The sequence below is a fragment of the Sarcophilus harrisii genome, chromosome 5, assembly GCF_902635505.1.
Source record: "Sarcophilus harrisii chromosome 5, mSarHar1.11, whole genome shotgun sequence".
Taxonomy (NCBI): domain Eukaryota; kingdom Metazoa; phylum Chordata; class Mammalia; order Dasyuromorphia; family Dasyuridae; genus Sarcophilus; species Sarcophilus harrisii.
This window is the reverse complement of record NC_045430.1, coordinates 170,521,615-170,539,148: the sequence shown is the minus strand read 5'-3', so window position 1 is coordinate 170,539,148 and position 17,534 is coordinate 170,521,615. Positions and strand designations below refer to the sequence as shown.

Sequence of the window (17,534 nt, the reverse complement as noted above, 5' to 3'; positions counted from 1 at the left end):
TTTGATCCAGATTCTGGAGGGTCTTGGGTATCAGATTTAGGGGTTTGCTCTGGATTTTATTCTGAGAGCAAAGGAATTCACAAGAGTCATACTTGCAGAGCAGAGGAGTGACCTAGCAAAAAGCGGGGGATTTTAGGAAAATTAATCTCAGGAGGAGGAAGGTCTAGTACATAGCATACTGTGTAAGCCTTTAATAAATTCTTCTGGACTGATTTGGTGAGTTATGAGAGCTTGGATTGGGATACTGGAGAGTGAGGGTGGCAATGGGACTATAAAGTAAGATTCCATTGTAAAAGTTATTATGAAGGAAGAGTTCAAAGGATTTGGTGACTGACTATTCACTGGAGAGTGAGGAAAAGAAGAAGTCAAAAATGAATCAAAGCTTTTTGAACCCAGCTGCCTGACAAAAGGCAGGACCACTGAAATTTTCCTACTATTCACTATCCCCTTTTTTAGCGAGGAGAAAAAAAGAAAAGCTCACTGTTTTTTCTCTTCCTGTGTAGTTTGGCTCATTTTTCTCCATAGCTTTGTGGATGGAGACATTTTGAGACACTTAAAGCTTTTATATTAATTTGAATTTGAGTGGTTTAAAACTACTGCAGCAGTAGGAGTACATATGTATCCTGAGCCATGGCTCTTCATAGCCACTGTCAAATAATAATAGTGTTTTTCTTGTAGTGCACAGATTCCAGAATGCATTATTTCCTCTCCCCCTTCCTTAATTGCTTCATGTTCTCTTTTGAAAATGAATTGCAATGAGGGAGGCCTGTGATTGGCCCAGGTTTTCTCAAACTGTGCTTAGATGAGATCAAGCCCACTTGGGTCTTAATTCATCAGCCAAATTATTCTCTCTAATATCAGTCACTATGTCATAAAGAGGAGGGGGAAGAAAAAACTTTTTTTTAACTGTAATTTACCTTTCATTTCCATTTGGGGTTATAATTTAAAAGAGAATGAAAGGGATTTTTAAAATATAATCAGCCACATTTCCCATGCTAATTTCAGTCGCTTAGAATTCTATTGAAATGTCCTCTAATCTCCAATTTGCCTAGTCATAGCATTCATTTCTTACCTCTGTGACAGATTTTTGGTTCTTTTTTCTTGAGAAAGGTAAGCCAGTTCAGTTGGTCTATTGTTAGGCTGAGAATGGAAAGAAGGCTGTGGAGTGGCAGGTCAGATTGGAGAGCTGGTCTAGTCAGGAAAAATTATTCCCAAGAGTTGCTGGGAGTTTGAATTCCACGATGGATGTGCACAAAAGAAAACAGAAGAGACTTACTGGAATTAATACAAACTCATAGCCACCTTTAGAGATGAGTAAAAGAAGAGAAATGAAGCATTGGAAGACATGGGAAGAAAAGAATCAAATTGAGAGTAAAGAAAAAAAAGAGATATTAAACTGGGGGAAAAAAAGAATTTCAGAAATAAGTTAAGACTGAAGTGGTTCAGATTGAAAAGAAGAACTCGTATGGAATAAAAAGATGGCCTAGCATGACAATAAGCAAATTTCTTAACTAGATCTGAGAAGGGACAGTGTGGTTGCTCAGTTATTCAATCCAATATCTACAATGTCAATAATCCAAGTGATACAGTGGATAGAGAGGTGGTCTTGGAGTCAGAAAGATTCTAACAACAAATTTAATTGAATTTAATATTGAATTTTACTTAAAGTAAAAGCAGCATAAACATAGTAGATAGAAGGACAGTCTTGAATACAGAAAGATTGGGTTCAAGTCTTGTCTTTGTCTCATCCTGATTGTATGTTCTTGGTCAAGTGACTTAACCTTTCAGTGCCCCAAGCAACTTTCTAAGAGTAGAAAGTGCCAGTCTGCATTGGCCAAATAATTTCCTCTTTAGGAGTTCAAAACACTAGTGAAATCAGAGGTCTAGTCAGGAAAAAAAACCAAAACTATAATGCTTGCTTTTATTAAAAAAAAAATTCTTACAGATGCCAGGATTAATATAAACCCACAAGAGTGAAGTGACTTTTAATTATCATAGCAAAGGTTCTCATTCTAATGTTTATTCTTGTCTTTACTTCATAATTAACTGTGAGAGACAAGACAGCAGAGGAAACATCAGTGACTCTAAGGGGCTCTTTGGATTTTCCAAGGCAATAGGTCAAAAGAAAGAAGGGTTTAGAGATCAGAGAGAAGTAGGGGAAAAAAAGATAATTTAAGGAAGCCTGCCTGCTATCTTCCTCTCTGATACCCAGAAAACTCTGGGCATGGTAAATTGGGGTTCTCCCTTAAGTCTTTATACTGCTTCAGATTCTGAAATTCCAATATGCCAGAGTCATTGCAAGAGTTGACCCTCAAACTTTATCTCAGGCTACCTAGAACTACTTTCTTTATGAGAGACAGAAGCCAAGAAGGAAATTCTTACTTTTTTTTTTTTATTAGTGGATAGATATCATTTAAATATATTTCTGGGCAATTAAAGTAAAGGTGGTTGATAGGGAAGGGAAGTATAAATATTCTCTGCCTATTATAATAATCTTGTTAACCTCACAGTATCATTTAAATGGGACATAACAGTGGTTAGACAGTGGATAGAACACCAGATCTGGAGTCTGGAGGACCTAAACTCAAATCCAGTCCCAGACACTAGCTGTGTGATCCAGAACAAGTGACAATCTTGTTAGTCTCAGTTCCTCATCTATAAAAGGAGCTGGAGAAAGATGTCAAACCACTTCACTATCTTTGCCAAAAAATTCCAAATGGGGACACAAACAATCGGACAGTAGAGAAATAACTCAACAACAATCATTTAAATATTGCTGGGGAAAGGGTATGTATATGAGGAAATAAAGTTAATTAATTTGAATAGGATCAATTGAGTGGAGTCCAAGACCTCTGGCAAATTATGTTGTGTATCCTTCCATCCTTTCTCCCAATTCCTCCACATCTTTTATACAATGAAATATAGGTTTAAAATGAATATCAGGATCACTGATAGGGGCAGGAAAAGAAGTCATAACAGCTGCCTGAAAGCAGAGTATCTGTCTACTAGAATGTAAGTTTCTTAGGACAAGGAATATGTGTTATTCTCCAGAAGGTAACATGGCAATTATACATGTAATGCTCAATAAAGCGTCTTGAAGGAGTTGAATGAATGAATGATTATTGTTTCTTTTTGATGTCCCAGCTCTGCTGGCCAGCATCTGGTACCAAGGTCAACATGTCAGGTTCAATTCCAGTCATTTTATAATCAGAGACTGTATCTTTTCCATTATTCCTTAAGATAAAATCATATGATAATCCATCATTTCAGTCTTAGAACCTATTAAAACAAAACTGAAGGTTTTGTAATGTTTATTGAGTAAGCCCAGATTTAAGTAGAAGCCATAGATAAATGACTTAATTATTTCATAGTCTCATGATTGGACATATACATCAAGGAAGTAAAAGGCAGAAACAAATTCCAAATACTTCTTGGTGGAAGCAAAGGACCAGTACAAAGTAAATGCCCCTTGATAGGGAAGGAATGAAGAAGCTATGGTATAAGACTGTAGAGGATGGGGAAAGAACAAACATTTAGTAAGCACCTACTATGTTCCAGGCACTGTGCTAAGCACTTTATAAATATCATCTCATTTGATTTTCACAACAGGTAGCAATATTGTCATTATTTTTGTAGTTGAGGAAACTATGGGAGATAGCAATTATGTGCCTTACTCAGGGAATACACCTAGTAAGTATCTGAGGGTAAATTTGAGCTCATCTCCCAACTCAACTCAGAATTTTATTCTATGTGCCATCAAGTTACCCTATAAAATTAATCAGTAAGAAAGGAAGAATATGAGGCATTCAGAAAACATGAAAAAATTTATGTAAACTAATGCAAGACAAAACAAGCAGAACCAACATAACTATGCATAAAATGATTACAAAAATATAAATGAAAGGATCAGCAAATTAAAAACAACTTACATCTTAGACAATAGAAAATGAAACATATCTCCCTTCTTCTGGAAAGGAGATATATTTTCATTTAACCCTACAAAACTATATTTTATATATTAGATATATCTATATTGTCCATGTGCTTTATTATTTTTGTCATAAAGCAAAATTCCTTCTGAGGGAAGAGGAATTGAAATAATTGAGATGTAATGATAGAAATATAACATTTTAAAAAGACAAATCCACCTAGATACACTCCAAATGAACAAAGGAACTAAATTAAAGGATTGAGAGTAAGCTACCATATGTGAAAAGTCTTAACTTTAGCACTGACCATTAATTAGAAAATCATGGCTGAATTTTCTAGGCTTCAGTAGCATACTCTATGCAAGGTCTCCTTACATTTTTTCCATTTACCACCCCTTTTCACTTGAGAAAACCCTGAGTAGAAAGACATAAAAAATAAATAGACAAATCAAACATTTACTGATAAATCATAATTTCCTAACCCCCACTTTCAGTTATGAGACCCAAAAGAGGTCACAAACCACATTTTAAGAAGCTGGAAAGTGTTATATGTCAAAAGGAGTGTAGACATGCTATAAATATTGATGTGATAGAAAATTAATCATGATTTTTTTCCTTTTATGAAGAAATCATTAGAGATTTTTTCTCCCTTGATTTGTTGTTGTTGTTGTTCATTGATGATTTCTGTTTAAATACATTGGGAATGATTATTTCTCATGAATCAAATGGATATTAAAGTCTTAGAAACTCCTGCCTCTTAACCCAGTAATGTAGTTTGTATGATTTTTTTTTTCCAGTCCCATTCTCACGCTGTGTTTTTACTTTGATTCATTTTAGGAAGCAAAATGTGCATATACCCTCTTTGTTGTGGCCATTTTTTGGATCACCGAAGCTTTACCTCTGTCTGTAACAGCTTTGCTGCCTGGCTTCATGTTCCCCTTGTTTGGAATCTTGCCTTCTAAGCAGGTAAGTTCTAACACAAACCTACCCTCCTCACCCTCAATTATATTGTTCTTCATGTATTCTATATTCAATAATTATAGAATGTCAGCCAGAAGGGACCGTAGATTCATTGTCTCTATCCATTGTAAAAAATTGGAGTTGCACAGGCTTTCACAGAAGAGTCATAGTGGCTTTTATCACAAGCCTATATTAACTCACATTTGGTGAGTCATAAATCTCCAAAGGAAAATCCTGAGGATGGGTCACAGGACACGAAGCATAACCAGCATCAAGTTAAATCAAGGATAAATGAGATTGATGAGGAAGGGGATAAAGGAAGCATTTGGGGACATAAGCAGGGAGGTTGCCAGAACCTCTGGCTATGGCAGGAGGAAGAGGAGGTATCAACAGTGGTCCTGAGAGAGAATCTCCCCTGGGCTTTGCAAATTCAGTTTGTACAAATCTCCTTTAAGTTTGGTAGATGATGTCTGGGTTGTTTCCTTCACACATTTATAGACCCTCAGGCCAGCAGAATTAGGTTTTTTTATTTTTGTTTTGTTTGTTTGTTATGGGATCTTATTCAGGTTTGTCATACTGAATTCCCAGCTTTAATATTATAATAAGTAGAAACCAAAAATTGATTACTAATTTCCAATCGATTATGACAATGGACTAGACATTTATTTCCAGCATGGTATTTTTAGATATGGAGAATCCTGGAAAGGGAAATGTTTTAATGTTTTTTAGGTCCCTTCATCTATCTTGAAATCTCATTGAAATGGGTGTTGGGATTGGACTACTAATACTCAATGAGTCCAACCCATCCCATCTATTAGAATTAATAGAATTAAATTATCCCAACTCTTGCAAGTTTCAATCTTACATAGTTAGTTACTAGCAAATCATGTCATCTCTTGGAATCACAGTTTCTTCATCCTTGAAATGAGGATAATAGCACATTTGTTTTATTTGCCTTCCAGAATTGCTGTGGAAAAAGCAATTTATAACATGTAACCATGTAAGCTATATTATTATAAAATGTAAGTACCTATATAAATGTAAGGCTATTATGTGGTATATTGAATAGTTAGTCTTAGAACCAGGAAAACTTAGTTTAACTTTTGACAATTACTGACTGGATAATTCTGGGCAAGTTATTTAATTTCTGAGGAATCTAGCCCAACTCTCCAAAACTATAATTTGCACATAAGTTTCCAGCCTTCTTTGGTAGGTGGGGTTTCCTATAGAAATAAAAAGTTCCATCTATCCACCATTTGTTGTTGTTATTTTTAACCATGTATGATTCTTTGTGACCCATTTGGGAATTTTTATTTTTTTTTGGCAAAAATATGGAGCAGTTTGCCGTTTTCTTCTTTAGCTTATTTTACAGATAAGGAAACTAAAACAGAGTTAAATGACTTGCCCAAGTCCATACAGTTAACAAGTTTCTGAGGCCAGAGTTGAACTCAAGAAGAGTCTTCTAGCTTCCAGCCATGGCCCTTTATCCACTAGGCCGCCAAACTCCTCTATTTTATGGTTATGTAATAGCATTGAAAAGTTTCCCTTATGAGTGCTCAAACCACCCTATCTACACCCCCCAGCGTCACATGCTGCTATTAGATTCATTCCTTTAAAATAAAAAAGGGTGGATTGTACCTCTATAGCCATCTTAGTCAGCAAGGAGAAATGTGAGTCATACGCTTATTTGCTGATTGACATTAGTTACCTGTCACTCCCAACAAAGCTACTAAAAGGTACAACCTCTTCTTGCATTTTGAACAAACCATTGCTATTAAACTTTTCTGCCTTACATAGTGTTGGAAAGACATTTTTTCCTAAATGAAGAAAAACCTTCCCCATTTTCTTCCCCAGAAACCTGCCATTTCACAAGATAAAGGCAAATTAAGTTTCACATGTATTTCTATTTTGTTCTTGCTGAGAGGAGTTTATTCATGCTGAGAGGTGTACAATTTAAGGTACCCATCTGAAGAAAATGGATTCAGTCTCCCATTAAAAGCATAAAATTCGTTGGTACCAGTATATATCTGTCTCCTTGCAGTCTCTAAGAGTCAACCAGGCCATGACAGCTGTCTAAACAGTGCAGCTATAGTAGGCAAGGAAGAGAGTGCTCAAAGTTCAAGATTATAGTTGCTGAAATTCATTACCTTTAGAGTTCTGTCTGAACTCAGGATTGCAATCTGCAGACTCTCATCTCTTCTCCAGTATATCTGGATTTTTTTTTTTCCCTTTTGTAACAAATCCCCTCACATAGGACTGAATGCATGTGTCTTGTGGGATGGATTAGGAAGGGATATTTCTTTTAGTACCTTAAGCTTTATTATATGTGAGTATTTTATTTCCTGTACCAATCCCTTTATCTAATCTCTTCTATCCTGGAATCCTCCCATGCCTAGGTGGGAGAAAAGGGTAAGACAGAATTCCAGGAAGTAGGGGGAAAGTATCTTGTTAGTTTTGCTTTTTTTCCTCTTTTCTTTAATCCCTACTTTAAAAAGAAATACAGGATCTATAATTCAAGATATTTCTCTATGACTTCAAATTGATATATAACTGCAGAGAGAGGGAATTTATATAGAACCAAGGGTCATTACAACTGGATTTGAACTCAAGTTTTTCCTGACAATCTTCTGCAACACATAGTTGTAAGATGCTATGCCATGATTTTTTCCAAATATAATTGTTTGATCTTACCCTCCATTTCCTATTTGTCTATAGCCTCAGTCCTAGCTGTATATATTGATAAAACTAATTTAAGATTCCTTATTTCATTGAACATTATAATCTCTACAATAACTTTTGTCATCCACTTCAGTTGGTTAGTACTGCCTGTGCTCTTAATGAAGTCCTTTAGTATTCTTACATGGGTAGCCTTGGCTGAACTGTAGACAGTATTCAGAAGATTTTATAATCTTGCCACACTCATAATAAACAATGCCATCTGCAGGTGGAAACATCTGTTAAATCTTTTCATCTATAAAGAATTACCTCTTCTTTCTGGATATTATGCAGAAATGTGGTAAGCATCTTTAGTAAACATATATTTCCCTGTTTTATTCTTTGCTTGATGTTAGTATTAATGAGAACGTAATTTTGGGGACTCCGTTTATTGCAAATTTTTGTATGATGCTAATATATGAATGTGACAGTACTTTAATTGAAGAGAATCTCTAAGGCTGTTTTTTTTTCTTTAATAAACTAAATTCTTTAAAGAAAATCAGCTTACAATAAATACTTGGGGACTTTATATTCCCTACATGGTATTTCTTGGTCAATTTTATGTGAGAGGATCTAATCCATTGTGGGAAATGATCTGTGAATGATTATATTTCCTTCTTATATTTTATAAATTATGGGTATCTTCAATGCATGAATTGAATAATAAAGATTTTATAGCTTTTAGAAACCACACAAATAGGTATCTTAATTGGTGATATTTCTCTAATACACATGTCTTCTATATATATTTGTCTCGGGTCAGCTGATTTTTCTGATTTCATCTTTGTCAAATATCATTGCCATGTACTTAAATAGCATTTTAGATGATGATGATATGATAGAGTTCAAATTCACTGGTTCCACCAGTTTCACCTATGAGAAGGGATTATCACAGAAATACCATCAGGAATATTCATTATTCTACCTCCAGGTTCATCAATATTTTCTCTTGGGATGATCTGTCTTACTCAGACCTCACGCCAAAGACTAATATTAATCTTCTCCTCCACAATATTTTGCCAATAAGTCTTTATACAAATTGATGCATTTTTTGTTATGTCTTTCCACATGACAAATAGACCAAGTATTTGCTGATTGCAGGAGTTTCTTATCTTTTTGTGCCTCCATAGTATGGCTGCTCTTTTGTATTATTTAAAAATTTCCAAAATAATGGTGATAGTACAATTAGTGGCTTTTCTGATTCAATAATTCTGATTCAATAATTTTATTATACCTAGATAATTATGAAATGACTCCCATCTTGATAACTAGTATTTTCTTAAGTTTTAAAATTGAGTCATTTTCATCTTTGGGGAGGTAGGTTATTGTCCAATGCTGACCATATCTTTTCTTAAATTATTTATAATGTACAAGGGCTTGGCCTATTTATTTTCCTTAATTAAATCTATAGTTATATCTCCCAAAATACTGTTCTTTTTTATCCCCATTTTTGGTTTAAATTCACCAAAAATAAGGTCATATTTTGACTCAGGTCGGAGGATAAACTTTAATTGAAAAATAATTCTGATACCTTTTGCCTTTGTATCACCTATATTTCCTAAAGTATTCCTCCTGTCTATTGTTCTTGAAGAAACATCTCATCATAAAGAATAAGAAAAGAAAATACCTCTATCCCTTTATTCCCTCCCCCCCCACCTCCTCAAAAGCAGTCAACTTATCAAAAAAGGCTGACCTCTGAAGTGTTCTACACTTAAACGCTCTACTTTTTCTTCCCCTACCCTACAAAAGGAGATCTTCTTTTCATATCTTTCTAAGACCAAGCTTGATTATTATAATTCCATGGCAATTATTTCAATTGTTTTGTTGTTCTTTCCATTTGACATTTGTTTTCCTAGTGGTGCTTTCTTTATCTGTTCTTGTATCTTTCATGCTTTTTCATATTTATCATTTTTGTCATTTTTTTATAGTACAGCAATATTTCATTACAAAATTCAAGTGCTACAATTGGTAGCTATCCCCCCATCAATGAGCATCTACTTTGTTTCCAATTCTTTTCTCTTATAGCTACTAAAAACATATGAAAATATAGCTACTATAAACATGTTGGTATATACTGGACCTTTTTATTTCATTATTAATCTCCTTGAAGTATATACCTGGTAGCAGAATCTATTCATCAAAGGCTGTGGACATTTTCATAGTAGCAGCTAGCATTTGTGTGTGTAAGTGTGTATCTATATCACTTTAAGTCTTACAAAGTCTTACAAAACTGCATTATCTCATTAAATCTTCACAACAATCCAGTAAAATAAAACAGTCTAAATTCAGAATTGATTCTTAAGTTCAAGGGAATGCTCTACTTTTCTACATTGTCTAGAAAAGATATTCATATTTAAGTCGCACTTATGTGAATCATGAATATGAGGGAAGATGTTTTAAATATGCCATGAGAAGATAGAGAAGGTATTCTCTTGATGCCTTTGGACATACAATCTACCTCTTTCACTTCTTTTTCATCTCTTTTTTTTGAATGGAGAACCTATGATCCTTCAATTTTATTGTTGTTGTTGAGTGGTTTGGGTTGTGTTCAATTCTTATGAACTCATTTGAGATTTTCTTGGCAAAGATACTGAAATGGTTTGTCATTTTCTTCCCCAGCCCATTTTTAGATGAGAAACTGAGATAATTGGTGTTAAGTGACTTACCCAGCCAGTGTCATATAGCTACTAAGGTCTCTTGACTCCAGGGCCAGTACTTTATCCTCTATATCACCCGACGACCCATCCTTCTATTTACTTGTGTTTTATGGGGTTTATTTTTATAAAGAGAAAATTCCTGGAAGTGATTTAATTCCTTCAGGTATATATTCAGGTGGTTATTTGGACAAAGACTTCACATTTAGATTACTAATAATTAAATGATGATTCTTAGTACTTTCAGTTTCTTTTTCTTCCATTGCACTAAAGAAGGGGGGCCACTCAGTATTGAGGGAAATTTTGTACTTTTATCCATTTCTTGGGTCACTGGGACCAAAGTCCATTTTCTAGCAGCCTACCTTTCTGGTTCTATGTCTGCCCATTTAGCTAGGCATATAGTCAAATAACTTCTCCTTAGTTTTAGAATTATATTGAAGTCTTGCCAATTTAGTTTGAGAATTTGAGAGTCACAGAGTTTATGTTTCACTGGCTTAAACTTTAAATGAAGAGTCATTTTTCTATCATGATATAATTATAATTTGCTTTTATAAGTGATTTAGTCTTTTAAAACATTTTTTTTTGGTACATAATATCGTATATCTAAATGATTAAAATGTATTGATGAAGAACTTTTGTGGAGGCAGTCTTAAAACAGACTGTATTTCAGAATTCATTAGAAATTTTATTTGGCATATTAATTTTTCATTGGTCATATTTATCAATGCACATGTTAGTGTTCCTAAACTGGGATTCACAGATTTCAGGGGGTCTATGAGGTTGGATGAGAAAAAAATCTTACTTTTCATTAACCCTTGGTTTTCTCTATAATGTATGTTTTATTTTATTCATTTATACATTGCCATGAGGTTAAATAATAAGTTTAACTAATCTGTCAAAAAGATGCATGATGCATTAAAAAAGGTTAAAAGACGCAGATTTAAGTCATCCTATAAATTTGAAAGAGAACACAATCTTTTTTTTACTGCTTGTGTTTCTCAGAATATTGTCTTCTTTTACTTTTACGCTAAGAAAATAAATGAATCTGCCTATGGGTAATTTTATTTCATAGACTCAGGATGCAGTGAAAATCATATGACAAGAGATGAAATGGAAGGTGGAAGAAATTAAATTTCTCCATTATCACTGGCACCTGATTCTTGTTAAGATCTTGGGCTATAGGCCAAAGCTTATTTGCATGGTTTAATTATCTAAAGAAATTAGTAGCAGGGCTTTTAACAGACCAAATATTTATTTTGTAGCTAGCTATTTTCTTGAGATATAATTATAACTTGCATTTCTATGATGCTTTAGACTTTTCAAAAGTTTTTTTTTTTAAATAATATCAATGTGATCCTGACAGTAGTGAAGGAAGTCAGACAGCGCCAATTCTTGAAAAAAAAAATTGTGAGGTAGGCATAATGTTTGATGTCATCCCATTTATCACCTTCTCCCTCCTGAAATCTCACACAAAGCTAACCTTTCCCAAAATATCAGTTCTCCCCCAGCTTTCTATCTGATGCTCATTTTGTTGAAACTCTTATTCTGAACTGGCTGCCGCCTAATTTCAGATTTACATGCATCACCAGATTTTGAGATATGAAAGAGATCCAACAGATACCAATGTTCTTACATTTGTTTTTTGTCATGGAACCCTTGAGCAGTGTGGGGAAACTTATGGACCCCTTCTCAGAATTATGTTTTTTTTTTAAATAAAATACATTGAATTACATAGGAAATGTAGTTCTGAAAATATTGGAAAAAAGTTGGAATTTCCCATGTTAAGAAACTCTGATGCAAACTTCTCTTCCCATTTGCCTCCTATTTTACTGATAAGTAATCTGATCTTGCTAAGGTGTTGGTTGATAAAAGCTTAAGGTATATCTCTAAATAGTATTTATATTTTAATAGAGAATTCTGAAAGAAAAACAGCTTTCAAATGATCAAAGAATTATCATCCTACTTCTAGTGGTATGATGAGAAGTAAGAAAGAATGTGGGAGAAAGGCTTTGTTGGGGATACTGTCCCCTGCAGAGCATACTATCTCTGAGTATCTATACTCACACCTATTGGTTCTGCCCCTTTATACCTACTTATAAGTTTTGCTCTGATAGAAGGTGGTATAATATTATAGTTTTAGAGCTTGAAGGGATCTGAGAACCTATCTAGTCCACATCAGTCAGTCAATAAGCATTTATTGAGTGCCTTCTTTGTGTTAATTTGGGTGCCCAGAGAAGTTCATCAGTATAGAATTTTAATTTCATGATGGCTTCTTTGCCTGGATTCTGGATAATGGACCATGCTCTTGAGCTTTCCCAGTCACCAATGGAGTGAAACAGGATGTGTGCTTGCTCCCATGTTTTTTAGCATGATGTTTTCAGCCATATTGTAAAAAGCTTTCAATGAGAACAAATATGGCATACAAGTCAGCTACCATACTGATGGTAAATTCTTCAAATTGAAAAGGCTACAAGCCAAAACTAAAGTGGAGGGAGCATTGGTACAATTTTCTGTTTGCAGATGATTGTGCACTCAATGCAGCCTCCAAAGCTGAAATGCAACCAAGTATGGAGCAATTCCCTATTGCTTGTGCTAATTTTGACCTAACAATAATTAACACCAAGAAAACACAGGTACTCCATCAGCCAGCACCACATTATCCATATAGAGAATCATCACAGCAAATGGTAAAGCTGTGGATAAGTTCCTTTACCTTGGCAGTATACTTTCCAGGGATATCCACATTGATAATGCGATTGACCCACTGAGCCAGCTCAGTGTTTGGGAGGCTCCGAAGGAAAGTGTGGGAAAGGAGAAGTATTAGATTGATTGCCAAACTGAAGGACTACAGAGCCATTGTGCGGACCTCATTGTTGTACGGCTATGAAGACTGGACAGGCTACCAGCGCCAAGCCAGGAAACTGAATCACTTCCACTTAAATGGTCTCAGGAAGATTCTGAAGATCACCTGGCAGGAGAAGACACCAGACCCCGAGGTCTTTTTTTGAATTAAACTGCCAAGTACTCAGACTCTGCTGCAGAGAGCACAACTCTGTTAGGATGATCACACTGGTCAAATGCAAAATGTACACTTGCCAAAAAGATTATTTTATGGAGAACTTATATAGGGCAAGCTCTCACAAAGTGATCAGGAAAAGCAATGCAAGGACACTCTCAAGGTCTCTCTTAAGAACTTTAGAACTGATTATATGACATGGGAGAGACTAACCCGCATGCTGTCCTCCTCAGAGAAAGTGATGGGCTCTGGGAGCAAAGCCAAATTAATCAGCTCAGGAGAAATGGGAGATGTGCAAAGTTAGAGTTCACCCAAATGTTCATAGGGACTATTTGTGTCTAGCCTGTGGCAGAGCACCCCAAGCACATATTGATCTGGTCAGCCATAGTCAGACACACTAACTTAACTTTAACATAATGATGTCATTTTGGTCCCTTTGAGAATGAAGGACAATAACCAACCTGCTTTGTATTAGACACTGTGCTAAGGGCTGGGGATACAAATACCGTCCCTGCTCTCAAGGGATTCACAATATATTAGGAAAGACAATATGCAAATGTAGTATGTATGCCTATAAAAAGGTCATTGAAATAGGAGAGGCAATAAATTAAGGATGATTGATAAAAGTCACTTGTAGAAGGTTGGATGTGAGATGTGACTTGTAGGAAGGCAGGAGGCAGAACTAAGTAAGAAGAACATTCCAGACATGGGGAAAGCCAGTGAAAATTCCAGATTATAGGGGAAGTAGACATATATATAAAAAGAATGAAATGGTTGGTGGAGGGAGGTGTGGGAAAGATAAGAAAACTGAGGTTAAGTCACTTAACCAAAGTTTCACAGCTATAGTAGTAGAATTTGAACCCATAGTACTGTCTTCCAGTCAAAGACTCTACCTCTTTTAAAGATTAGGAAACAAATGTGACTTGCCAAAAGTCATACTAGTTGATGACGGAGGTAAGAGATATGTTTCTTAATTCCTGGTTTAGGAATTTCCTTTATAGTATATTGTCTCTTTGAACAAACTCAATATTTAAAAAAAAATGAAAACATATACCTATTCTATCTCAATCCAATCAAGAGATTGTAATTGAAGGTCAAGGTGAAGAGCTGAGTAAAAGCTTTTTCTTATTGTACAATGTTATGACATTGGATCCTCATGAGCATAGCAGTTTATCTAATTAAACAAAATTACTACAAAAAGCCAAAAGAGAAAACAAAGCTCTCCAACAATATACAAAACAGGATGCAAAACTCACTCTTGAACTAAGTTTTTTCAATACAGTTATTGTCAAAGAAAATGATAACACTAACAATAGACTTAATTGTAATTTCAGCTGGCATCTGCTTATTTCAATGATTTTCACTTACTGCTAATTGGAGTCATCTGTTTGGCAACATCAATAGAAAAATGGAATTTACATAAGAGAATAGCTTTAAGAATGGTGATGATGGTGGGTGTGAACCCTGCATGGTAAGTCCTTCATTTGTTATTCTCAGGTCTATATTTTGAACAGAACATTTTGTTCAAAACAAACAAGCCCATAAGTAATGTACAGCCAGAGAATTATTTGTTTTACCGTATAATTCCCAATCCTTTTTCTTTACCTCTGCTGAAATGAAACTGATATTGATGCATTTGAGGTAGAAGAGAGAACTTTTTCCCTTTCACTGCAGTTCTAATTATAGGGGAGTTAGAATAAATGCCCACCTTTGTCTCACCTTTCTCTCTCATTGAAAGCCAAAGCTGAGGAAAGCAATGAACCACAGCAGACAAGACTGATGGCCTTCAAATTTGTTCCCAAATAGAACTTGTTTATGTGTTGGTTATACTGTCCTCATGGAAGGTATAATACTATCCTTGATCATCTTAAGTTAGGCTGTCATGACCTAAAGAAATAGAAGAGGTCAATTGTGATTGAATAAGTCTTAAGTCAAAATATCACTTTTTAAAGTCAGTAGATGAAAAGTTAAACACTTGATCAAACAGTTTCATCTGAAGAATGTGAATTAATACTTTTTTTCTTTACCAAGTGAGCTAACTTTTCCCCCTTTTATTGAATTAGCAAGTTATAGACTAGCAGTCCCCAGCCCTTAGTAAAGTCATGGTTACAAGGAAAACAGAGCTTCTAATCTCAAAGGCTTAGGAGGAATTGCTTTATGCTTCAGGACCTTCTTTAGCAATCATATTCTTTATTTGATTGTCATAAAACAGTATTGAATTTAATGCAAAAATCCATTTCATCTTAGGTATCTACTGGTGTGTTATCAATTATAAAGCAAAGTAACTTCCCTTAAAAAACTCTCAAAGGGGAGGATCATTTGTGGTTACTATTCAAAGTATATATATATATATATATATATATATATATATATATATATATATATAGTTCAACTTTGTTCTCTAAAATTTTTTATTGTTTTTATTTTCAAATGGATTTTTTCCCATCAAAAGGAAATATTCTTGAGGATTTTTTATGTTCCTATGAAAAAATTCACTGATCCAAAGGACAGGTGAAATACCACTGAGAAAAAAGGAGCCAAATCATCAATATCTCTTCTTCTTGTTTCACCATAATCTAGAGATATTTTAATTGATTGCCAGGGGGAGCTCCATTAGCTATGTTGTTTGAGAAGTACTTAATTGGACGTTTTTTGTTTTTTTTCCTTCACCACCAAGAATTTTAACTAGAGCTATTGTTCCTCTTCAATGCCATTTTCTGAAGGGTCCATTAATAGCTTGCCAGCATCATGAGTAAAATGCACTAAGATCTTTTGGCTTATACTTTTATTGTGAAGTATCATTTTGTAGTAATTTTTTTTATTGTGCTAGACTGTTGTGCAGTCAGCATGGTGATCACTACATTCAAGAGAATATGGGCTACTTGATGTACATGTATTTCTAAGTCATTTAGACAATTTCCTAAGATTATGTGAGGTGAAACTTCCAAATGATTTTTGATAGGGACAGTCTACTTATGAAAAGTTAGATCTTGACTAATAACAGTCTTTTAAAGGAAGAGGAGGAACTATTAAGGAAGTAGAAGTAGGACATTCTTTCCTATCTTCCCTAAGGGAAAATTGGAAAAACAAGAATAACTGGAATGCACAGACAATTCCAAAACTTCATTTTGATCATACGTTCTACCTTTTTCACTACCAAACTTTGCCAGAATGATTAGCAAACGATTGCCTAGTTTTCGCTCATCCTCCCTTTCCTTGTCCATTCTTTTTAGAGATTTTAACAAGAGGAATGCCCAAGAAGTAAAGAGAACGAGAATGAGAAGCAATTATGGCATGGTAGATAGAGCAGTAGATTGGGAGGCAGATAACCTGAGTTAAGATCCCCACTCTACTACTTTCTCCTGTGTGACATGGGCAAACCTTTTATCTCTCTGGCACTCTATTCTTTTAGTTCTTTCTAGGTGGTCTTTTAGTTCTTTCAGAGTACTCTGAGTAGGGAGCACTGAAGACCCCAAGGTCATCCAGTACATCTTGGACCAGAGACAGTCCTCCCAATTTTTGTTTTACCACCAGATTTCAATGACTGAAAGATAAAATAAGGCTGGCAAGCTTGTGTAACTCCGCCTCACTTAAATACAATTCATGAAGGAATCAACGCTTCACTCCAGGGAGTCATTGGTCTTCTTTCAAAAGGAAGGATGAACAACAACAACAAATAACGGACCAGAATGATCAACTTCCCCAGTTCAAGAACTGACTTCTTTATTGTCGTGGGCAGCTGTAACTAGAGGAAGAGATGGTCTGTGTTCAGAGATATTCAGATAAATGTGCCATTTGAAGAAATGTACTTCTCTGCAGCTTTTTCCTAGGTCACTGAAGAGAAATGGCCATTCTGAGCTGCACTAGGACAGGTGTCCCTGTGACATGATGCTTTGGTTTCTGCGCAGCTCTGACTGTATTCTTGGTCCATCTTGGTAGATGCTAATGCTGTGTGATTTTAAAAGGCTACTTTTCAATGCACACCCAGCATTCCTAATAATGAAATAACATCTGGCTAATCAATCCTGCTGGAGCAATAATGGACTGGAGGTCCTCTCGTTGCAGGCTCACGCTGGGGTTCATGATAAGTACTGCCTTCTTGTCTATGTGGCTTAGCAACACCTCTACAACAGCCATGGTGATGCCCATCGTCGAGGCTGTCGCTCAGCAGATCATCAGCGCTGAAGCAGAGATCGAAGCCACCCAGATGACTTACTTCAGTGGATCCACCAATCATGGATTGGAAATTAATGGTATTCA

The 17,534-nt window shown here is 35.3% G+C and overlaps 1 protein-coding gene across 1 annotated transcript in view; it reads left to right on the top strand.

The window, feature by feature from the left end:
• Positions 1-17,534, top strand: part of SLC13A1 (solute carrier family 13 member 1) — a 79,335-nt gene that overhangs the window by 22,417 nt on the left and 39,384 nt on the right. The window contains exons 2-4 of the mRNA XM_023504843.2: positions 4,767-4,895; positions 14,609-14,745; positions 17,340-17,527. Coding sequence (XP_023360611.2) covers positions 4,767-4,895; positions 14,609-14,745; positions 17,340-17,527 — 454 coding nt within the window. The remainder of the gene's footprint in view (positions 1-4,766; positions 4,896-14,608; positions 14,746-17,339; positions 17,528-17,534) is intronic.